This window comes from Solea senegalensis, linkage group LG15 (genome assembly GCF_019176455.1).
Source record: "Solea senegalensis isolate Sse05_10M linkage group LG15, IFAPA_SoseM_1, whole genome shotgun sequence".
Classification (NCBI taxonomy): domain Eukaryota; kingdom Metazoa; phylum Chordata; class Actinopteri; order Pleuronectiformes; family Soleidae; genus Solea; species Solea senegalensis.
In genome coordinates, this window is record NC_058035.1 from 6,756,205 (window position 1) to 6,781,147 (window position 24,943).

At 40.6% G+C, this 24,943-nt stretch overlaps 2 protein-coding genes across 10 annotated transcripts; one reads left to right on the forward strand and one right to left on the reverse strand.

Moving 5' to 3' along the window:
• The first annotated feature begins 16 nt into the window (after positions 1–16).
• On the forward strand, positions 17–13,859 carry mapk8a (mitogen-activated protein kinase 8a). Of its 5 annotated transcripts, none has more exons than XM_044046139.1 (12): positions 17–74; positions 6,165–6,331; positions 6,610–6,739; positions 6,838–6,896; positions 7,009–7,147; positions 7,652–7,817; positions 8,068–8,139; positions 8,882–9,064; positions 9,175–9,299; positions 9,397–9,460; positions 10,867–10,941; positions 11,896–13,859. In XM_044046139.1, the coding sequence occupies exons 1-12, from the start codon at positions 39–41 to the stop codon at positions 12,072–12,074; spliced, it is 1,395 nt and encodes a 464-aa protein (XP_043902074.1). In that variant the 5' UTR covers positions 17–38; the 3' UTR covers positions 12,075–13,859. The 5 variants fall into 5 exon arrangements, with proteins under 5 accessions (XP_043902074.1, XP_043902075.1, XP_043902077.1 ...); XM_044046140.1 differs by lacking the exon at positions 8,068–8,139 and adding an exon at positions 8,467–8,538; XM_044046142.1 differs by having other exon boundaries at positions 11,891–12,002.
• arhgap22 (Rho GTPase activating protein 22) lies at positions 13,113–24,611 on the reverse strand. Of its 5 annotated transcripts, none has more exons than XM_044046134.1 (11): positions 24,369–24,611; positions 24,149–24,214; positions 19,478–19,674; positions 18,217–18,304; positions 16,812–16,940; positions 16,476–16,686; positions 16,246–16,378; positions 16,090–16,163; positions 15,703–15,824; positions 14,562–15,585; positions 13,113–14,470 (listed from the first exon to the last, which is right to left on the reverse strand). In XM_044046134.1, the coding sequence occupies exons 1-11, from the start codon at positions 24,454–24,456 to the stop codon at positions 14,251–14,253; spliced, it is 2,352 nt and encodes a 783-aa protein (XP_043902069.1). In that variant the 5' UTR covers positions 24,457–24,611; the 3' UTR covers positions 13,113–14,250. The 5 variants fall into 5 exon arrangements, with proteins under 5 accessions (XP_043902069.1, XP_043902071.1, XP_043902070.1 ...); XM_044046136.1 differs by having other exon boundaries at positions 24,331–24,435; XM_044046135.1 differs by lacking the exon at positions 24,149–24,214.
• Positions 24,612–24,943: the final 332 nt, after the last annotated feature.

The following is a 24,943-nucleotide window of genomic DNA, read 5'->3' on the forward strand; positions in this document are numbered from 1 at the left end:
GTAGCCTGCAGCTGCCGCAGCGGAGCTGCTCCCCCACAATGATCATAACACTGCGGTCTCTCTTCGAACAAGGGGTAAGAATGTGTAGTAGCCTCGTCTTGCTGCGGGAGTCGGTGCCGCTGCTGGGACGTCGATCCATGCCTCTTCTTCCCAGCAGCAGCAGGAGCAGGAGCAGGTCTAGTGCGCGCAGCTTGTCCCTGCAGGCCCCGGGCTGTCTGCGCAGGGACAAGGATAAATAACAAGCATCCAAGGCTGTCAGGTGGCTGCAGGGGAGAATTTAAACTACTCAGCGCTAAGTTAACGTAATTGTAACCAGTCCGTGTTCAGTCACATGTCCTGCATGCAGAGCGTGGCGCCGTGGTGGGTTCACTCTCGATGTTGTAGCGTGCGTGGAGCTGAGAGCTTTTCTGCAGAGCCTATGACTGCCGTAGTATACAAATGAGTACACATTTTAATGTGGGCTGGAAATGTAGAGATGATGTGGGCTTTCTATCTATCTATCTATCTATCTGTCTGTCTGTCTGTCTGTCTGTATATCTATTCAAGATTCAAGATTCAAAGTGTTTATTGTCATATGCACAGTAAAGAAACACGTTTCCCTGTACAATGAAATTCTTACTTTGCTGTCCACTCAAAAACACCAGCATAAAGTAAAAAGTAAAAAAGAGATGCTTTTGTAAAAAAAAGTATAAATATACATAAGAAAAATATAAATATTACAAAGAGAAGAATATAAATATTACAAAGGGAAAAATATAAATATTACAAAGAAATCTATCTATCTATCTGTCTGTCTGTCTGTCTGTCTGTCTGTATATCTATCTATCTATCTATCTATCTGTCTGTCTGTCTATCTATCTATCTATCTATCTATCTATCTATCTATCTATCTATCTATCTATCTGTGTCTGTCTGTCTGTCTGTCTGTCTGCCTATCTATCTATCTATCTATCTATCTATCTATCTATCTATCTATCTATCTATCTGTCTATCTATCTATCTATCTATCTATCTATCTATCTATCTATCTATCTATCTATCTATCTATCTATCTATCTATCTATCTATCTATCTATCTATCTATGGCATGCCATTCAAAAATTGTTTACATTTAGATTTAAGAATATATGGAATGAGACTTTGAATATATGGAATGAGACTTGAATATATGGAATGAGACTTGAATATATGAAATGAGACTTGAATATATGGAATGAAACTTGAATATATGGAATGAGACTTGAATATATGGAATGAAACTTGAATATATGGAATGAGACTTTGAATATATGGAATGAGAATTTGAATATATAGAATGAGAATTTGATTATATGGAATGGAAGTCTGAATATATGGAATGAAACCTGAATATATGGAATGAAAGTCTGAATATTATATATATAGCATACAGACATGCAAACACAAGACTACACATGTAGTGAGGTGATAAGAAGACAACAATAGCACAAAGGCACACACATAGGAAGAAGATACAAATGCAATAGTAACACAAAAAAACAACATATAGTAAGAAGGTATATGACACTTACACTGACTAGACAATAACTATGATTCTGTGTAATCATAGACCTGTTTTTGTTCTACCGTCATCATCACAAATGGAAGTTGTTTTTGACACTGTGAATGTGTCCTTTATGGTGAGACATTCAACTGTCCTTCCATTTCCTCCTGCATGTGTGAAGGATTTTGCAGCAAGGGCAGTTTGTATATAGGAGGGGGAAACATGCATCACCTCCCAGTGCAAACTGTTTCACTTACAAAATAGATGAGAATGACCTTTTGACCCGAGACCTTATGATACACAAAACTATCAGGCATTTTTTTATACCACCAGAAAATATACAGGCTCAATCATACAGAAATGTTAAGTAATGTTATACTAAAATATGTCAATTATGGCTCTGACAGATTATATAATATAGTTATCATTAGGTCCTATAGCATACTGTACATCTACATTAAAACAAGTGGGTCATTCTGTAGATAGATCTGAGAGGAGCAACATAGACAGATGTATTTTTCATCTAAAATTTACAAAAAAGAAGAAAAACACAAACCCAATTCACACATTCAACACCATTGTTTTTAAATCGTTTTAAATCCTTTTATTTTTAAAACTTCGACACAAGAAAAGAGGATATACAGCAGTTTATATTAGAGTGCTCATTTAAAATGAATGATTAGTTAATATGGACTTAATGATAACCATGACACTGAACATAATCTAAAGCAGAGAACCGTAGAGAGACAATAATCATTTCAAATCCAGACTCAAAGCTTTCTTATTCTCTGTAATTGCACTGTTCCACTTTCTGTTTACTGTTCTCTGTTGTTTTATTGTTTTGTCTTTGTATAGTGTTCAAAAGATGCTTATAAATTAAATGCATTATTATTAATATTATAATAATAAAGTTAATCTTTTATGCATACCCTATTGTAATAATAACTAATGATGAGCAAACATTAGCTGACCTTTTTGTGTATTTGTATTATCGTTATGATAAATTACCAATAATTAATTTATCTTTTTCATCATTACCTAATGATTCATATGTATTTTTGCATAACGTATTCTATATTGTTGTTATAATTGTTACTGCATTAGTCAGTTGTTGACATATTAATATACATTTTTACTACATTTTAACATTATTCATCAAACATTATGATTTTGTGAGCAGATTTTCTCCATCTGGAGCTTTCTGGGTTTGTGTTGACTGCGCCTGGTCGCGGCGGAAGAAAGAAAGGAGGGATGGATGGAGATGGTGGGTGTGTCTCTGTGGATGAGTGACGCGCTGCCTGGGACGCATGCCCCGTGCGCACTGCGCGTCCTGGCCTGTCAGTAGCTCCCAGATTGAAACGTAGGCGATTGAATTTGGTGAGGTCATGTATTTTAAGCCGCAAAACGGAATAAACCAGCGTTCACCGGCGGCATAAACAAACAGTCCGCTGCACCGGAGCCTCTCGCCGCTGATCGGAGCTCGGGTCGATCGCTTGTTTTGGATTTGATGACAGAGGTAAGATGAGGATCCGCACCTCTGCTCCTTCAGGCGTGCTCATTGTTTGGCCGTGGGGGAGGGTCGCATGTCGCTGTGTACACGCTCATCTACCGACTGTTGTTGCTTAATAAGCCTTAATTTTCCTTTTGCCTTAAAGCCAGAATACTCCCTTAAATGTGCGTCATATGGACTCAGTGTTCGCGCACAGAATCGAGGCGAGCAGCGTCACCACGGACACTGAGTGAAGTGAACGCTGTGTTTGTCAAGCAGACAGAGCAGAACAGGCCCTGTCATGTCACGACGCCGGTTTGTTGTTATCGCTGCTATAATGTGTCCTTATTGTTGAGCGGCGCGCAGCTGCTCATCCAGGCTCTGACATGCATGTGTTTCCTCTGGTGCAGCAGCAGTAGCGGCAGCAGCAGCAGTCTGTTCGCTAATGCGGGCAACTGTCCGTCTGCCGCCGCTACTGTCCACAAGACGAGTGCAGGGGTCGAGTGGCCAAGGTTAACAGTAACACACTGACATCTACGGAAAATAAATAGCGCCTCGATACTGGTCCATCTGCACCGTCTTCATTGTTAATCTGCAGTGTCTCCCTGTTTTAATCTATCATCTCGGTCTCTGTCTGACGATGTGCATGTGTGGACTGGAGCCACATATGTTTCCAGACAGTTTACTATCACATGCGGAAACCGTGCAATATCGTTAAATATCGCGATGTATTATAGAGTTTGCAATAAATATGTTTGTATATATAAGTAGTATATACAATAGTGTTAACGCTGAAATACATTTCATTGAATTGAATTTTTACAATTTTTTTTGACAATTTATAGGTACTGTTATTTAAAATTATTTTAATGTGGTTTTATATCTTGTTTTTAGTGTAATCAATGTTGTTTTCTCATCTGTAATTGGTGAGCCAAATACAATTTCCACCTTGGTGGATAATGAAGATTCTATTCTATTTTCTCTAAACAAAGTCATTCCTTTTTACATAGACTGTTCAAATAAGTAGACAGAAATCCAAAAACAAAGTTTTAAATAATTGTGTAGACATGTGATTTTCATTGTTGCAGTTTTCTCTCATCTTATTTGAGTTGAGGGTTTTAATTCAAGTGTGTTAGGCTGTTATATTGTTTGGTTTCTCCAAAACCAAGTTTTATGTTAATTAGCTGGCCAAACAAAACTAGCTTCAGGAACAATCTACATTTACTCTAATTCAAGCAGTAATATCCTGCATTAATATGTGTTTGTCTTCTGTGACATGATGCACATGTTGATGTTGATGCTCACATGATCTTATTCATATTAGGGCTGAACGATTTTCCTCAAAAATATCTTGCTGCGATTATTGTTGACCGACATTGTGAGTGCGATATGATTCGCTATAAGAGGGGGAATGGTATTTTGTACATAATAATTCTCATTTTCATTTGAATAGCATATTTAAAATGATCACTGTGTGATATTTGCACAGATCTGTGAGAAACAAAGATAGAAATAAAGAGATGGTAAATTTGACACACATTTTGGCTTTAAGTTATGCTGAATAATTGCAATAGGCCGTATTTTGATAACATTTTGATTAATTGCTGCGCCCTCATTGTTAGATTAGGCTATATCACATATGTGAATTGCTGATGTTACTTTATTTCCTAATCTGCTGGTGTGTTTATGCATCTGTCACAGCAGTAAAACCAGCTAGTGGTCTTAATGTGGTGGCTGGTTGATAATTACACATATCACTAACACACTTTTACGAGGTAACACTTCTGCTGTACACACTTTGAATGTTTTGCCTCAGTTTTGTGAAATGTTTCTGTGTAAATGATCCCAAATGACCTTTAAGTGTGTGGTTTGGAAGCCGTGCATGTGCTCTTTACACAGAGAGAGAGAGGCACGGCTTGTGTAGAGAAAACAGTAGTTAAATCATTAGAGGGTTGTGTATTCCAGGAATGTCCTTGCAAAATGTACCTGAAAGTGCTAGAGCTCTGCCTGCACCTTCAAATCTATATATTCACGAGAGACATCCTGGTTGCTGCATGAAACCACTTGTACTATGTGGCTGCTGCATCGTCTCTAAATACAGGAGCTGACACATAACTGCAATCTAGTGGCGTGTAATTGATTTTGAGGGATTTGTCGATGCTGCAGTTATCTGTGAGCATCAATAATTGTTGTTTTACAGCCGGCTCATTAATATTAACAGCGCACAGGACTGAATAGAAATGAATAAAAAATATATCAGGTGAGTGCTCACTTGACCTGAATTATCCTCATGGACTGCCATTATTTAAACAGACGCAATGACCTCACATATAACTATACACCACTGACAGTACTGCACTGGCTAATTGCAATGTCGTTCATCATTCATAAGTCAGACGCGTGTAATTGTCTTCCTGTCAAAAGCATAGAAAGGAGCCGCATGTCTATTTTCATGTTGCGAGGGAGGCGGATGTCATGTACGTCGTTGTGACGTTGGAGGAACAGAAGGAGGGCTGACTCATTTTATTCTGGCAGTTCCATCCCTCATATGGACTGTGTGTCTAGCGGAAGAATGCGGAGGGTGATTATGATGCTTATGTAAGAATGGAATAAAAGAAAGCGGAAGTGAACGGTCGCTTTTCTCCAGTTTTGTTTCTGATGATGAAAATGAATGATGTAGCATCTCTGTGTTGTGAATCATCTGTGCTTAACTGCCTCTTACTGCAGCTTCTCCCACATTAGCATGTGCTTTTGCTAAACCTGTGTGTAGAACTGGACTGCAGTTCTGGGCCAGAGTCCAAACTCAAAGGAATTATCACTGGGCTTAATTTCCCAGAGTGACAGTGCCACTCTGAGCATCAGGTTTCATATGATGAAGTGGTAGACCTCCCTGAGGCTTGCTGTCCTGCCACCCCAGCTGATGATATCAAATCTTCCATCCCAGTGTGCTTGCTGAGTTGCTGAGATAAGGAACTGCAGTGCTCGCCACAAGTGTGGAAGTCAGCAGTGTCTTTTCTCCACTGCTCCATTTGACTTTTACAATTCTCACGCTGATCTGCTCAGTGGCTGTTGTGGTATCTGTGCTTGTAGACCTGTTCCTATTTAAACTCTGTGTTTGTGTGTGTGTGTGTGTGTGTTTGTGTGTGTTCACAGAGGACATTTTTGGATGCACAGAGAGCAGTAATTGAAGAAATCACCATGAACAAAAACAAGCGAGAGAGGGAATTCTACAGCCTTGATGTTGGAGATTCAACATTCACAGTACTGAAGCGATACCAGAACCTAAGACCCATCGGCTCAGGAGCACAGGGAATCGTCTGGTGAGTTTATCTTTAAATATGTGTTACCGGTTTCATTTTGTCACTATAACAAATGTAAGAACATTTCATTTAACATCAACTCAAAATTAGAACAGAAATCGCTGTTTTTCTAAGTTTACTGTTCTTTCGAGGAAGTTCAGCTTACTGTAAGACAAAAACAAGGACAAGCTACATGATATTGATATTTGAATATTGAAGTGACACAGTGCACATATATATATATCCACTGCCTCATTTGACACCGCAGCTTGAAATCTTTCGCCATCTTCGTTCTCCAGCTCTGCTTATGACCAGGTCCTTGAACGAAATGTCGCCATCAAGAAGCTGAGTCGGCCCTTTCAAAATCAAACCCATGCCAAGAGGGCGTACAGAGAGCTTGTCCTCATGAAATATGTCAATCACAAAAATGTGAGTATGCAAATATCACGCGGTTACACATTACACATTGAACGTGGTATTCTGTCCTTGATGTAAATGACATGATTCTTATAATTTTATACCCACAGATCATTGGCCTATTAAATGTATTTACACCACAAAAATCATTAGAGGAATTTCAAGATGTGTAAGTAGACAGATGTGTGCTAATGTGTGTTCATTCATGAACTGTTTGATGATGCATATATGTGGCGGTTGCGTTTGCTCAAAAGCTTCTCCGCCTCCGTCTTCTCTGTCAGATACTTGGTGATGGAGCTGATGGATGCCAACCTGTGCCAGGTCATTCAGATGGAGCTGGACCACGAGAGGCTGTCTTATCTACTCTATCAGATGCTGTGTGGTATCAAACACCTCCACGCTGCCGGTATCATTCACAGGGTATGTACTGTATGAGCTGGCTAGCAATACACAGACTAATGCCAGTCCTGTGTCACTAAGAGGAACGGTTAAACCAGCCATGTTACTTGACTCTAAAGTATAAGGGCAAATGTTCAGCTTGCACACAGTTAAAGGCTGAATATTATACTTTAATAACCAACAAACCCTCCAAAAATACAGTGGGAAAATAATAATAAAACATAAATTGGAAAAGCTAAATTTAACACAAGTAAGCAACATTTCTCAATCTTTACATTGTCTGAAAGGACAGAATATTGTATAAATTAGCCACATGGATGAAATCAGGTGTAGAGTTAATGCACATGATATAAACTGCACTTAATTGGTAATTGGCTTGTAATAGAGAAAAAAAGAAAGCAAAAATCTGTAAATTTTTACTATTCTTCCCTGCTAGAATGAAGAAGCCACCTATCTAGAAAATGACAGTGGTCCAGATGTTGTAATGTGGGTCCACTTTGTGTTTTGGTGTGTGTTTGTCTGCAGGATCTTAAACCCAGTAACATAGTTGTCAAGTCGGATTGCACTCTGAAGATTTTGGACTTTGGCTTGGCTCGGACGGCTGCCACCGGCCTTCTGATGACACCGTATGTGGTTACACGCTACTACAGAGCACCCGAGGTTATCCTGGGCATGGGCTATCAAGCCAACGGTGAGTTTTAGTCTATAAGATAGATATTTACTGCCATGCTGTTAAAATGTGAAATAATTTTTTTTGTTAAATGTCATGGAGGAACCTGAAGATCAACATTCTGTTTACCTAAGCTGCTCTTGTACATAATGGGAATTTGTTGTTGTAAGAAAATGTTCACTAACCTGCCCTCTACTTGCAACTAACCTGTTGTTGTGCATTCCTCTCACCTTTTTATATTGGCTTTGTTCACCATGTTCCACATCACTAGTGGACATATGGTCTGTGGGCTGCATACTGGCAGAAATGGTTCGTCATAAAATCCTCTTCCCAGGCAGGGACTGTATCCTTGGGTCTTTTGAATGCTCCGTCACACTGGTCTTGTTCTCCCTGGTCAGTTCTTGGCTTGAATGTAATAGTTGATTCCAGGCTTTGGGGAATGGTTAATTGTTCTTAATTCATTCATGCCTCACTTTTTATTTCTATCTGCTCAACTTCACCTCATATTTGTCTGATGCTGCATGCAAGTCCATGCATGACACCATCTTTTCAGTCTGTGTGATCATCATTTTTGTTGTGTGTTTGTATTGTTTTGTTTTTTTGTTTTTTTTTTACCTTCTCATCATTTTGTTTGCATGTCCCCTCCCCGTCATCTAATGTCTACCTCCAGTGGACGTATGGTCAGTGGGCTGCATTGTGGCTGAGATGATCAGGGGAAGTGTGTTGTTTCCTGGCACTGATCGTATCCTTCCCCATTGTCGATTGATCCATCACTTCATTCTGTGAGATCCAACACCATCCTGAGTTTGCTTTCCATTTAGTACAAGTTTTCCAACGTGACTTCCATCATCTCAAAAAAGGGCAGTAACTGCAAGAGTTGTGTGTGAGAAATGTAGGAAAGGAGTCATTGGGTGCACCACTGTAGGTCACGTGTGAGTACGTAGACTATTTAATTATAACTGTGGGTCTGTGCACCTCAAAGAAAGATAAATGCCACTGCCCTAATGATGTGCTGACGACTGTGTACAAGTAACAGTGTGTGTATATGTGGTGTGTGGTTGGTGTCCTTAACATTTTCACTGCAGACATTGACCAGTGGAACAAGGTAATTGAGCAGCTCGGCACTCCATCCCAGGATTTCCTAATGAAGCTGAATCAATCCGTAAGAACTTATGTAGAAAACCGACCACGCTATGCTGGATACAGTTTTGAGAAACTCTTCCCGGACGTGCTGTTCCCTGCCGACTCTGACCACAACAAACTGAAAGGTTATATTTGTTTTGATTACATCGCAAAGCTAAATGACTCACGAGCACATTCAGTCTTTTTGTAGTGATTGATTGCGCAACATTTTATGTTTGTCTGTTTCGTCCCTCAGCGAGCCAAGCGAGAGATCTCTTATCTAAGATGTTAGTGATTGATGCCTCCAAACGGATCTCTGTAGACGAGGCACTGCAGCACCCCTACATCAATGTTTGGTATGACCCAGCAGAAGTAGAAGCGGTAAGTGGATCTCCGATTTGGACCACCTGACCTTGGATACTTGAAGTTTTTGAAATTAAACACAGATGCATCATTTAAGCCACGTTCTCTTGCTTAGCCCCCGCCGAAGATCCCAGACAGACAGTTGGAAGAGAGAGAACACACTGTGGAAGAGTGGAAAGGTAAGATGACACCAGGAGGATTCTTAACATGTTACTTTTCACTGTCAAATTCAGTCAGCGTGTGAATGAACTGGAGCAAGGAGTAACCCCAGTGCTGGGATGAGTTACCTATTGATTGATAAATACATTATGAATATGAATATAAAGCTGGATATTCACAGTCATTTAGTAGGGATTGGATGATACCACTTTTTTTGTCCGATACCGATATCACAAACTCAAGTATCTACTGATACGGATATTTGTATGATACAGTTATTTTACACCATTTGTGAACTATGAAGCTCTTCAAAGTCATTTCAAAGACATAATTCTCCAACTGTGTAACAAATATCGTTCTCCCAAAAAAAGAAGAAATAAACATGACGAAACATGACTCGGCTAAAATGCTTTTGCTGATTTTTATTTACATTTTTACAGTTTGTGCATCAAATTTCTGTCCACTGATTTTGACCGATATCGATTCATATCTCTATAGTTTACCATTAAACATGTTATTGTTTAATAGATGATGAAGACACATTTTGATTTGAAATAAATATCAAATCAGATTGATCATTTCACAAGACATGTATTATTGTACAATAATGACATCAACTTTTCTATGGCATCATTGTAAAACATACTTCATGTAAAATGAAGTACAATAAAAATGCAGAATACAGCAATAAAATCAACAATAAGCTGAATAGAATATGATAAAAGATGTATCTTAATATAGTCTAAGAAGTAATACAATACTGGATATACTATTGATTATGACTGATATATGACTTTGTACTGTAATTGTTAATATTTTGGGTTTGCAAATCAAATGAGTTTAGAATGAACTACAATAATTAGCTGGTCATGGTCTCTGTAAAGTTAATCAGTAGTGACATAATAATTTCCTGTTGTCATGTATAAAGAAATCCCATGGGACGTCCGGTAAATGTACTGTACAGACACACACTCATTGTTTTCCGTCCGTATCCCCACCACAATACCAGGGGATGAGTTGTGTGACATGTTCTTTCATTAAACCTCGTTTCTAACGTATTCCACTGGGGAATCTGATTCTGTGGAGCACGTGAGGACTCACATTTGTGAGTGAAATATCACTTTCAGTTGTGCAACATGATGAGCTCATCCTCAACCGTGCCAGGTGATAATGACCCCACATTCATTTTTAGAAGGGTCACACAAGCACAGCCTGTCCAAACAAGAAATCTGATGCTTGGACTGTACAGTATGCAATACACTCTGACCGTAGAGAAAGAAGTTTATCGCATACTGTAGGCATATACATACATGTGTATATGTGTATATATATATATATATATATATATATATATATATACACACGTCAGTAATCTCTCTCTGTCTCCTCTGCCCTACATAATCTCCCTCTGTTCTTTCATCTGCAGAGCTAATTTATAAGGAAGTGAGTGAATTGGAGTGGACAAAAAATGGAGTGATAAGAGGCCAGCCACCTCCTTTAGGTGAGTAATCATAACGAGGAGGATGAATTACATTGGGTCAGTACCATTTTTATTTATAAGAGACACATGATGGCTACCATTATTTCAACAATAATGTAAAGGTCCAGTATGTATAAAGTAGTCACATCTAAAGGTGAGACTGAAGATTTGAGGATCTACAGGAACTACAGATGCCTTCACGTGCCAGGAAAGCTGTTGTTTTTGGTATGCACAGTAAGCTTCTGTTTCAAAACACGGGATGCATGTTGTGGCTGGAGTAAAGTCATACGATGTTGTCTATTGCACTCGGAGAGAACAGAATGTCAGAATAGGATTTTCTCTGGGGAATGAAAAAAATATGCAGCTTAATTTTCATCCATCCATTTTCTACCACTTTATCCTCTACAGGGAAGGTCACGGGGGGTGATGTGCTAATCCCAGCTGATTTAGGGCGATAGGCGGGATCACACCCTGGACAGTTTGCCACTCCATTGCAGGGCCACATATAGAAACAAACAAACCATTCACTCTCACATTCACACTTAAGGTCAATTTACCTAATCCCCATATTGCATGTTTTTAGACTATGGGAGGAAGCCAAAGAAACCAGAGAAAACCCACACGCACAAGGAGAGAACATTCAAACTCCATGCAGAAAGGCATTAACTGTTTGTTAATTGTACGTCAACTTGTTCAGGTCCTCCCTATTTTGTCTAATTATAAAATTATAGTCAACCTACTTCAATTAAACCACAACATATTTCTAATCTCTTTAAATTATTGCTACTATTAATACCTATCACCCAGTTTAAATGAATCTCGTCTTTTCTTAGTCTGCAAACGACCAAAATAGCACTTATGTGGAATTAAAAATTCAAAGCATTGCTGATGTGCATCTGTGTCTCTTCGGATAGCATCGGAATCCTGTGTATTTCAATGAAACATATGCGTTTCCATGTGTTTTTCGCAGCACAGGTGCAGCAGTGATCGATAGCCCCCCTCAGCCCACGTCCTCCTCCTCCTCTTCGGCCAACGATGTCTCGTCCATGTCTACGGAGCCCACGGACCCCTGCAGTGACCCCACCATGACCTCTGAAACAGACAGCAGTTTGGACGGCCATACTTCTCTGGGTGCTCTGGCCTGTTGTAGATAACAAACACATACCACACACACACACACACACAAACACAAACACACATACACAAACACAAACAAACCTTTCTTCATCAGAGCATATGATGAGACAGGGTTCTGGCCAATGGAACATTTTTAATGTTAGTTTGTAGAGCATCGCTTTTAATGTACAGTTTGTTTTTATTTCTCCTCCCTCTTTACGGCTGTAAATGACTGTGGTTTGAAATTGTATTATTATTATTACTGTATTTTTGCTGCAAAGATCTGTGATGTATGTTATGAAAGAGAGGGCTTTGAGTGTACTTTACATTTGCTGTTTTTAGCTACTGCTGTTAGCGCTGCAATATTACGTTGAGTATATTTTTTGGAATTGTTCATTTGGCATTTTTTTTGTATGATTTTTGGGACATTTGAATGAATCTACACCAGTTTTTCAAAAGTAGACTATAGCACATTTTTATCTTTGGTCCTAATGCAAATAGATGGTTTTATTTTGACATCAGTTCTCATCTTTCTTGTAGAAAGCATCCAAAATTAACTTATTTCTTAGTATTATGTCATAACTGATTGTGTGTATCTTGACAAGCAGACAAATGGCCTGTTGCCCTGATACATTATTTCTTTCTTTTTTTTATGATAACGTACTGTATTTCAAATTATTTATTTACTTCAGTTGGAATTATAGGTGATGGTGATGGCAGAATGGGGTGAATGTACGTCAACAGAAATGTGGTATTGTAAAGGAGCCAGTGATTACCGTTAGCGCTGTAACAACTTAATATTTTTAACAACCACGCTAACATAAGAGAACTTTATTTGGGGTCTAAATGAATCACTTTGACCTTTTGGCAGGTTCTCTCAGATATTATTGTTAGCTGTCGGATATTCAAGATATTTCATTTAAGTGCTCTTACTCAGTTCAGTGATTTTCAGCCCTCCCTCCGTGGCAGATGCAACTCGCGTCTGTGGTGCGTCTTTGAGTTCTACCTCACATGTTACACACACATACACACATGGAACACATCATTTGAAAGAAATGTGAAAAAAAAAATCCCTGTATTTTGTGTTATTTATGTATTTATTTCAAGCTAGGAGGCATCTATTGTTTGTAATGTACATTTCATTCAGAAGTACTATTTATATGCATCTTGTTCTATTTTTTTTCTCGTTTTCTGTGCAATATAATTCATAGATTAGTATACTTGGTAATCGATCTGTACACTTTAATGTAGATGTATGCATTTTTCTGAGAATCAGGAAACAGGCATTTGCTACCTGCCATGATAACCTTTGGATGTAACTGATGGCTCAAATTTGCCCTGTTCAAGGTTGGGCAGTCCAGGCAGTAACCCCGAGCATCATCTCCCAGAATGCTCTTTGGGGAATGTGACGCATGTCCTGACCCTTTCTGTATCACATTTCTGAAAAAAAAAAAGAAAAAAAAAAAGTGGCTTCCTGTCGTTGAGGTTGTTCTCTCCCCTCCATCTTCTCAAAACTAGAAAAGTTAGAATAGACTACGCATGAGTTTTCTCAGCGCAAATCTGGGTTTTAGTGCATGTACATTAAGAAGGAAAGAAAGAAAAGCCATTCAGCACTATGGGGATGATGTTGCAGTCTTCTGATGAGTTAGCCAAATACTGAGCGCAAAGAATAAATCTGTTGTTGTGTCTATAGTAAGGCCCAATGTCTGTATGTTAGCCTTTGGATTTGAAACTGCCTCACTGACGGATCAGTTATCTACATCCGAAATGGAAACTGTCTCCGATACGTACAACTCAAGCAAATAAAAGAGTTGAATTTTAAAGTCTCATATCATTCTACCTTTTGGGTATCAAGAGTTCTACGAGAGCTTTCAAAAGTGTGAGCTCTTAACAGACGATGTATAAGAAAAGTACCTCATATCATTAGTAAGGGTTTTTCTGGTATCTTACACAGGAATTTAGTCAATAAATAATCACCTACATGACCTATGGAATATAATTGCTAGGAAGTTTGTGGAATGATAAAATGAGAAGTGCTCGGTCCAGAGGAGTTCTCGTTTGGCACTGGCATTGGTCAGTGTAGGCACAAGATGTCAAATGTCAAGTAGTACTGCACTAGAGGTATTTGGTCTTGAAAGCTTTGGGCTGGCTGGTCTTCCCAGAAATGAAGCCCTTCCTCCTCTGATAGACCAGATGATGGCAGGTTGATCTGGTTTAGTTGGTCCGTGTTGCTCCTGTAGTAAGGTCTCCAAGAGTTTTGAAGAACTCTTCCATCTCTTGCTGAAGGAGAGTGTTTCGGTTCTCTGCATCTTGATGTGCCCGCTCCGAGTTCCTGAGTCGGATCTCCAGCATGTGGAACTTCTTCTTCTCTTGGTCCAGCTCCTCTTCAAGGCGGTTAACCTGGGCCTGGTACGTAGAACAGGACTCCTCCAGCCTCAAAGAAAGGAAAAGGAGAGGTCATAAATAATACATCATTCTGGCTTTAATTTGTTTTTGACAGGAATGAAAAACGGACTTGTTCTTACTTGCGAATGCAGCTTTCGTTATTCATCCTCTGTTTCTTCAGTTCCTGTTTGAGCTGGAGGAGCATGTCGGTGACGTCTTCATCATCTGCCCCTGCAGTATCATCCTCAGTGCCACTTCCACTGTGATCCACTGTGACGGTATCTGTACTGTCCCTAACCTCTGTGAGGTTTTCTTGACTTTGCCCTACTTTAACTGCCTTATCGCTTTCCTCTGGTTCGGCAAGTGAGATCTCAACGGACGACCAGATTGAGGAGGTGTCAGCAGGCAGGCTGAGACTGGAGGGGGCAACATTGTCGTAGGCAGACAGTCTGTGGGACTGGTGGAAGGCTCTGTGAGAAAGGGACATTCGAGAGGAGTCTTCTTCAGAGTCTCTCTGTGAGTCTTTAAGTGAGAGTGTGGTCTCTTTAAGGGAGAGGGTTGAATCCTTCAGAGACAGTGTTGAGTCTTTCAGTCTTTCGCCAGATGAAGTGGTGCGCCTGTGAGCTCGGAGGGATGACAGGCCATTCATCAGCCAGTTGCTCCCACCAGCTGCTGACACATCCCCTGCCGATCCCCCTATTTTTCCCCTTGTCCCCCCAGATGCTGCACTGCCCTTGAAGGAGCACCTCCACGGGGGGAGCGCTTTAGACTGTTTGCTGGGACTAACAGCTGCTTCACTCCCAATTTTCCCTTCAGTTTTGCTATCTGCTTTTTCTTCCACTTTCTCCCCTGTCTTACCTCTACTCCTCCCCTCAACCTGACCATCCTCACCCTCCTGTAATGCTGTAATTGGACTTGATGTAATTGGCTTATTGTCTAGGGAAGGGGTTGAAGATTGGAGTTTCTCCTTCGGGCTTTTGGCTCTTGTGCCTGAGGAGGGTGTTGGGTCACTATCTTCTTGTGAGAGCCACTCCACTTTGCACTTTTGGACAGGAATCTGTTGTTGTGGGGAGATCTTGGTCTCTGTTTCCTGCTCTTCACGTTGGTAAAGTCGAGAGTATTCGCTGATAAGCACGGTCATTAGGTGCTGCACCTGTGAACTTCCTGTTTACGATGACAAAATTCAAGGAATTATACACTTGTTAGAATATTTTGCCCCTAAACCCAGTTTTGTTTTGATTACAGATTTGGTTGCAGATGAACGTTGACATTATCACTGACCTTCCATCATGGTGACAGGATCCTCCACCCTGGGCCGAAGGATGTTGGGTCCAAACACAGTGGCGAGATTCTGAACACTCATCTTGTTCTCATTGGCGTGAGACTGAACCTCGTCCAGAAACCTGAGCCCACAAGTACCCATGTGTGAACACTTCATGCTGTATTTTCCACGTATAATGCTCAGCAACAACAGATGTTTAAACCCTCTTGCATGTTGTTCAAACTTGGGAAAAAGCAGGACTGAGTCACACCTCTGTCTGGTGTGTGGGCTCAGCTCATCTCATTATCATCATCATTATATAAAAGATGCTACAGAGTGAACTAAACTGCCTGATGACGAGGACACATTGGTGAGCTAAGCTCAAATACTTGGAGGTGTTTACATACCTGCAGATATATTTAAGGAGGTTGTGGTTGACCTGAGGAAGGGATTTCACCTGTTTGCCAAGCTCTGTGATACCCTTTAACAAGAGAAAAGTGTTACTCCCATGCTAAACATTTTTTTAAATGAATATGCAGTGTGAAAAGTACGTTTTATGTTACCATTTCTTTGTCCTTGTTAAGTATCTGAGCACAAGACAGAAACTGAGTGTATTTGGAGAATGGAATTATAGGCTCTGGAAGCTCCCGTATGTACAGTTTTAACAGGGATGCCACTGTGTGGACATCTGTAGTACTGTAAGAGAGAGAGAGTGCACATATAGAGTAATAATATCTGGCACAGATTGAAGTTGGGGCAACATAAATGAAACAAAAGCTCCCCCCCGTCTCACCTGTCAAACACTGGCTTCTCACCACGGTCAAATGCGTCCTGCAGCTCTCGGACATGATTGGTCTGTCCAGGAGCCCTGAAAAGGCCCTCCTCCTCAAGCCCGTGTTCCCGAATGAAACACACACACTGTTCAACCAGCACTGGGACTGAACGCTGTGGGCCACACTGGGCCTCGTACAACATCGTCTCCTCAAGGTGCTGCCCAAAGACTCCTAAATGCAAACAACACAGAAATTGAATACCAATCCGGGCATTAGTGGTTTTTTAATGTATGTAGACTTGCATGTGTGTTAGAACACCATACTGTGTGTGTCTGCATAACCTTAAAGAACCAAACCTCCTCCAAGCGGAGCCCATATGACTCTACGTATGGCTCTGACCCAATCTTCCATGTCGCTCTGAGAGTTGGCCATCAGCAGGAATGATTCATGGCTTATCCCTGTTCGATCCTTTTCCCCAGCCCCTCCTGAAAGCACAACCATACTTTATTTAAATAATCCAACTACAGGACAAAATGACAAACACTTCTACAAGACAACTGTTGTACAGAAGCAATATCGTCTTTGCAAGTTGCGTTGGTGATCATCACGTACTGTAAATAGCATCAACCATATTAGCTCAAGCCTCCCCACAAAGTACAAAGACACAGCTGCACAGCTCTGTTCCTCCTTCCTCTGGATACACACAGCGTGATACTTTCCGGTTTGACATTTTAGTTTGACATTTCATTTTATTTTACTTCAGCTTTGATTACACATTGTGAAGCTCAGTCCCTTAATGGGACTTTGTAAATGATTTAATACACCAAAAAGGGGCAGCACTGTTAAATTTGTAAGAGCAAGTGGTTTGGTGTGTGATATAAAAAAGATTTTTCCATCTCTACTGATGAGGCTGCAGGTGCCTCGCAGTGTAGTGTATTTATCAGTAGCTGCATTCACAACAGTAAACCTGGAACTGCTGGAAATAAAATGACCAAGAAAGACAATGTGTTCCCTGTGGACACCAGTAACCGCATGCACACTCTTCTTTCTGTACAGGGCCTTTTTCTCTGTTCCTGTTCTCTTTCTCTCTCTGTTAGTTCAGACTATTTTAAAAGACCACGTCGGTGTATTTGTGAAAACAGGAAATGTGTGAATTAATGTGTGTTAATCATTCAGCTGTAGAAACTTTATGAAGAATCTGTTGGTCAACCTAAAGCTGTCAAGAGCAGAATTGTAGAAACGAATGAGGTCATTGCACCATGACTAGCAATTGCATCCTTTCTGCTGTTCTGCAAACAGTATGTATATCCTCTGACTCATATGCAGCTATTGATTAACTTCTGTCTTTCATGAATCATTGCAAGATTTACTAAAATAACTGCGTATGAATAATATAATCTCACATTCAAGCCACGCAGAAACAGCAAACCTGACATTGAGTTAAAATGTTGTGATCTTAAACAATTCCAGGTTATATCACAAACAGCCAAGTGTCAGGTAAAGCTATGTCTGATATTCTCAGCTTCTGGATCCAGCTTTGATCTTGATTAAGCAAAAACCTTTAAAATGTGTGGGATGTAATATCATTCTACATTAGCTAGACTACTTCAGGATTTAGTGACGCATATAAATTTAAATAAAAGCTTAAAGTGAGCCAAGTGTTTGGCAGTCAGCACTTAACAAATGCTTCAGCATCCCTTTGAACAAGACTTATTTGTTGACTTCCCTCCACACAGCTGAGTTGTCTCCACGCCAACTCACCTGGAACGATTTCAAAAAGGTGGCGACCAGGCTCGTCCTGACTGGCCGGTAACTCGTTGACCTGACTGCCCTGCAGAGGAATACAACCCTGTCGCAGAAAGGAGAGGAAGGCTTGAGACAGACGTACAGACAGACTGACTAACAGACAGGCAAGCATGACAGCAACAACAGCAGTGACTGGCCAAGTCAATTAATGGTTCTGGACATGGACGTGTAATGCAAGTTAATCATTAGGGTTCTGAGCACTATGGGCTCTGGGCATCTGTCCAGCAGAAAAAAAGCAATGATGGATGGAGGGATGACTCAGGGAAACATCTCTTCTTCTTCTAGCCCTCTGCCACTTCCTGATGTGTTTGCATTTATGATAAAGCATAGAGAGGGTGAAAGTTCACCTACTAAGTACAACAGAACCACAGGGCAGCCACATTATCGGTGTGTGTGTCAGAGCAATAAGCACACATTATGGCTTTAATGGAGATTAGGGACATAAAGAGGTTTTGTCTGTGAAAGTTCTCAGTCGTACGGGTCATCGTCTGATAAAGGCTTATTGTAGGAAAGATGAATGGATACGTATGCAGCTATAATAATATGAACATATGCATATCCAGCTTTTCTGGTTTCCTGGGAGAGGACAACACGAAAGTAAGGATATACTGAATAGCCACTAGGGGGCTAGGAAGTGAAAATGTGAAAAACTCTCACTTAAATGGTGACATCAGTAAACATCCATTAAATCCTAAGGATTTAATGGTCTCAATCACTAGTTTCAGGTCTTTCTCAATAGCACATGATGCCAAATTTGTAAATGATGTTCCCATTTAGAGGAAAATAGATGATAAATGATGGCACATATGAGTGAACACCGGTGTGGCTGACAGCTGGAATTGACCAGTAGGTGCCTTGTTGCACGTAACGTCTGTCAATGGTCAAATCAAGAATCTCGTGTCACCACTTGAATTTGACACAAAATATATAAAGAAAAGTATGTGCAGCTCTAAAAACCATGGTCCCACAACAAGTGATGTGCTTGATTTCACACTGTCATCCTGATTTAAAAGAGTCAATAAGCTATTTTCAGATTTGGATAACACACAAAGTGGCCCTGGGGCAATATAATACAATAAATTCATGAAGCTTGACTATGTATCAGGCTATCGGCTAGAATTGATTTGAGTGCAGAGAAATGCAGCCATCTGGGGCAGTAAATGAAATCAGATATCTGTCTTGTATATTAAATATGTGTTTTTTTTGTGCATGTCACCTGTGCCTTGGTTTCATCCTGGTCCTTGTAGAAATACAGCGCTTCGGTCCTCAGGACAAACCAACGCAGCTGCCAGTTTTTCATGATGCTACGCTGCCTCTTCAGCCAGCCAACCTTCAGTGCCTTCTCCTGATCCAGGGGCGAGCAGGGCCTGGACACTCGAGACAGCTCTCCAAGCACCATGCTCTTGGATCGTGCTGCATGAAGACACACAGACTGTTTTAATATGGTGAGAGGAACAATCTTTTGAGCTGAAAAACAAAGAGAGTGGGAGTGATGAGGAAATAGATAAAGGGACAGACAATTAAGCAGAGACAGGGGGAATTACTTATTTGTTGTTGTTTATCAGATGTTCTGAATATCCACCCAAATGCAGTCCACAATGATCATTTCCAAAATTGTCCCTCGGGGCAAACTAAGCCCACAGGCTCAACCATGCATTCCAGATTTCCTATTTAGTAAATTTACCAAGTTATAGCCTCCATTTTGTAGAAAAGACAGGCACTGCATTGCTTTGTGTTTCAGCTATTAATGATAACATTGCTGATGTCCACTTTAATTGAAATACAGTGATTATATTAGCTCCAGGTAGTGCTTTAACAGCAATAGACTTGATTACTATATATTAGCAGCTATATGGCAAACGTATAGAATAGAAACAGCAACAAAAGCTTGCATCCCCATATGTAATCAGGACAGGAAAGAGAGAGGGAGAGTGATAAACACAAAGCAGAGGAGAGAGAAATCAATGAAGTTTTTTTTCTGTTAATTGCATCTTGCTTTCTGCTGAGGACAGCAGTCAAGGCACAGTATCTGTAAAGGCCTACTCTGAAATTTCTCTCTGTTTCTCTGCCCTGGTTCCCTCTCTCTTTCTTATCAGCTCTCTTCTAGGGACTTCTCATTTCATTCCTGCCCTTTCTGGGTGCCCTTCATTTGCAGAGTCATGATTGCTGGGAGGGGAGAGAACTGGAGACCACGTGAAGCAGTCATCAACAAATCTGTATGCTGACAGCAGAAGCAGACAGAGCAGAATCTATAAATACAGCGCATGCGGCCACGTTGTGCTCATATTTTTTTTTTTTTAAAAAAAGAAGCATCAGACACCTCAGAGAGGAACTGTTTCTTTATATACAGTTTGCAAGGAAGTGAGTATCATCTCATTTGTAATTAAATAATGAACACATCTGCTATGATATACATTACTAATGAGCTGTTATACGTACAAGGTTATTACAGATAATGAAAAGTATTATTCAGAAAATTTACTGGGTAAGTTAGAGGTCCACTGACATCTGCAGTTTGTAATGGTGGACACCTGCTTGCCCCTCATTGTCCCAAATACATCAGAAAACCACATTGGCCTTTGTATACCAGAAAAGAGAGTTGTGTTTCTTTGTTTAAACAGTAATCTCTTGCTGTTTTAGTACCTAAATATTGTTAACAAATTTCCATGCCATGGTTTATTACATAACATTTTAGAAATTTCATATACAGTAATGTGCAAAAGTCACCAGTAGATTTGTTGTTTGTAGCAATGCTATACTGACTATGCAGTACAATTATTGTTCAATGACAAAGAAAACAACACTTTTTAAAGGAAAAAAAACAGCTTCTAAAGTGTTGCATGACCCCGACTCTCTTTTAGTTTTGAGAGACCAATGTTATTGGTAAACTATTCATATCAACGAATATCTGCTGTGAAAAATGTTTACTACACCAGGTTTATTAAACACATGTTGTAGTTCCACTGATTGCTGATTTGACAGACATAAACACAACAAAGCTGCTGGTGCCCTGAGACTTTTGCACAGTACTGTACTGTAAACGAAAATCTGTAATGACAGTGGCAATATATTTAAAAAAAGAAATACATATAGTTGAGGAAAAACAAGGTTTTTCTTTTGAAAAGTAGTGCAGTAGATGTTTAGAGCAAAGCATTCAGCTGAAATAAGTCAAGTCCTGTACCACAAATTTGTTCTGGCATCTGAGATCATTCCACTTAGGCATTAAAATGGTCCCAGTTGGTGTGATGCCATATTAGAATAATAATGATTATTTATGATGCATATCGTTGTATTGCCTCTTGGAACACAGTGATATCCCTGCACTGTACAAAATAGGATGGAACATCAAAACCTATACAGTTCACATTTTCACATGAGCAAATCCCTATTATTGATTCAAATGTACTAATGATGTTATTCTTCAACCAAACAGATAATGGAGGAAAAAGCCTTAACCACAGCTAATTACCCAGTTTGACCAGTGACATCAATGAGACACCACACACCGCATAACTGCTCAGGAGTCGAGTCTGATATTCAAGCCTCTAAATGTGCAGAACCAACTCTGCGATGCTGTCTGAATTTATTGGTAAATAAAAGGGTCAGAGGAGAGCAGGGCTAACCAATACAGCAAATGAGAGATGGCAAGCACAGAAATACGTGGCAAGCAAAGTGCCTACTTTGCCCTCTGACTGTGTTCACGAAGGAGAAACAAAAGGCAATTCTCCTTCCAGTCAGTTTTTATGGTCTTATTTTTTACTGCTGGTGTAGAATTAGACAATGAAAGGCAGCCAAATGAAGCCAAACCTAGATACGCACACACACTTTCATGCAAACTCATGAAGATCAGCATATCCAGTCAGTATGGCAATGCCTTTAAATCTGCAATCAAGTAGAAAGCCAATACAGGTCTATTGCCATGACATCATTTGTGTAAGTAGTCTATAGAAACCACCTGCTCTGAAGAACACAGCAAGTATTTTTAACACTGCATCGTGATTCTCTCAGGACCAGGAGTTGTAGTGGTGGTTTACAGCTTCCATATCCTTCTTCCCACAGTCATGTGAGAGGCATGCATGTGTAGTGTCTGGAGTCTGAGGTGGATTTTTACCCCACGTTAGAGGAACTATGTTTGACAGTCAGCTGTTGGGATTTAAAGGCATGAGATCTGTGCATTCCCCTCACCAGCCTTAATGTAGAGTACTGTCACCTGCTACAAGCCAGGGGGTAAATCTTGAACAAACACACACACACACACACAGTTGCAAAAAAATGTCACCACTCCTGTGGCGAGAATTATCCCATCCAGCAGCCATGTTTATGACTATTTCACTGTATCTCCATCATGATCAAATCCTCCAGGACAAAAGATGGCACAATCCCGAGACATGAGGGATTACATCACCCCGTAGTAGTGCCTGTTAAATCTCAATGAACTTCAATTCTTAAGATCATGCAAGAAAACTGCTGATATCATTCTGTGCTGGGCTGCAGAGTGACACCTTTTGATGTCATTATCGGTGAAAGCACTGACACCAATATTGGTGTAATTACTGCTGTTACAAAGACAGCAGGTCAGATGCAGCTCTGTAGAGACAGAGAGGGTTGGAGGGGAAAGACAGTAGAGAGTACAGTAAGACACAAGAAAAGAAGAAAAAAAAGGAGAGAAAAGAGATGAGCAAAGGGGAGGAGGGACTGCGCTTACCCCGGCGTGCCTGCTTTATCTTGGGGCTCAGCATGGTTACCGTTGCTGTGCTGCTCCCTCTCACAGAGACATGACTGCATCCCTCTGTTCACACTCTGTTCCTCAACCACACACACTCGGCACTTGACGCTGCTGCCTCGCCCTGTTACTCCTCATCCTCCTTCAGCATCTCTCTCCCCCAGCTCACTGTCTTGCACTTGGACACTGTCTCCATGTGATTTCTCTCACATACACACACACTCACTTACAAGCACTTAACCATTCACTCTCCTTCTCTCTCTCTCTCTCTCTCTCTCTCTCCCCCTCCTTTCAACTCACTCCCCCCTCTCTGTCCGACAGATCCAGCCTGCCGTTGTTCTCACATACATATCTAGAGCCCTGCCCATTCTGTCTCTCCCCCACTCTCCCTTGCTCTCTCTCTGCCTCCTGCTGCACATTTTCAGTATCAATTTCCCCAATGTCTATAAATATGTCTGGCTGTGTGCCCCCTCTCTCATCACCCATTTCTTTTCAATGGCACCCCCCATCGCCCCACAATCCCTCCAGCTGTTTACTCATGTAGATATTTAATACGACCTCAAAGTACTAACTTAAATCAACACATTCAATTCAGCAGACTTTACTCTCACTGTTAAGTATTGGATCCAGTAAAAGTGGATATGCCATTGTGCGGTCTGTACCGGTACAACTGCAGATATGAGACAGGGCTTGACTGACCCAACAGGACTAGGACAGGTTAGGATTTATAGTCTGTGGGGCGAATGTTACTCTACTCACTTACTCAATCACTTGGTGAAAGCCAGCGCACTCAGGGGTGATGTGATGTTCTCGTTCATATCATCTGTCTGACTGGTAGTGATGTGATAAAGCAGACAAATGCTGCAGTTCGTGTGGCTGGATGAGGCTCAAATGTAGCACAGAGACAGCTGTAAGTGACTGAGGATTCTCGGATTTATAATAATCTCTTAATAACAGCCTTACAGAGGCTGTGTAAAGTAGACGCAACACATTACTTCCTTACCTTTTCCTAAAAGCTTCTCACACAAAAAAAAAGATCTGTGGGATTATAATAAAATAATATGCAAATAGACTAAACAAGAAACAACATACAGTGGATAACTACCACATTTAACACAATGTCCCATATATACTAAACAGAATTATAGAAAAGAAATCTTATACCTGACAGATCCTTTGGTTTGTTACTGGTCAGTGGAGACCTGGCTGGTATCATGGCAGCGAACCCATCTGCATGCACAGTGTATCCTTCTCACTCAGGGTTTCAATAATTGCACTACTGAAAACTCAAGTCCTCTGTTCAACTGACAAATACTTTAGAGACAGACACAATGACATTCACATACCCAGAGAGAAGGGACGACTATACTTGCCACAAACGCACCAGTGATGTGTGTCTGAGGAATGCTGACGGGAACAGATTCTGATAGACGACAGGAAATCAAGACAGGCATGCGGGAGTTGCTTGCCATGTATTCACTGATGGGCAGTCCAGATGACTCTCAGCCCCGAGCCAGACTCTCAACACTGCACAAGAGAGCATCACACAGTCCCAAGCAGCAGCTGTTTCACGGTGAAATGAAACACAGCTGTACGACGCTCCCCTGCTGTCCTCCTTATCTGAATATTCAGTCGGTCTGTCTGTCAATCAGGAAGTGAACTGCCGAGATGAAGAAGTGAAAACAGCTGATTCTGTTTAAAAATATTACGAGTTTCTCTCTTAAATGTTTTTAGTGTACATGTTCTCTCCTAGTCACAAGCTATTAATATAACATAAGAAAATCAAACTAAACTGAGTCACCAAAGATAAAATACATTAGGGATATCGACAAGTGGCTGCCAGTTAAATACACTGATGCAGGGGAAGAATAATGGAGTGAAAGCACTTCATGTCACAGACTTACATGCACTCATCTTAACCACTCCATATACACAACACAGAGAACAGTAGACACTAAA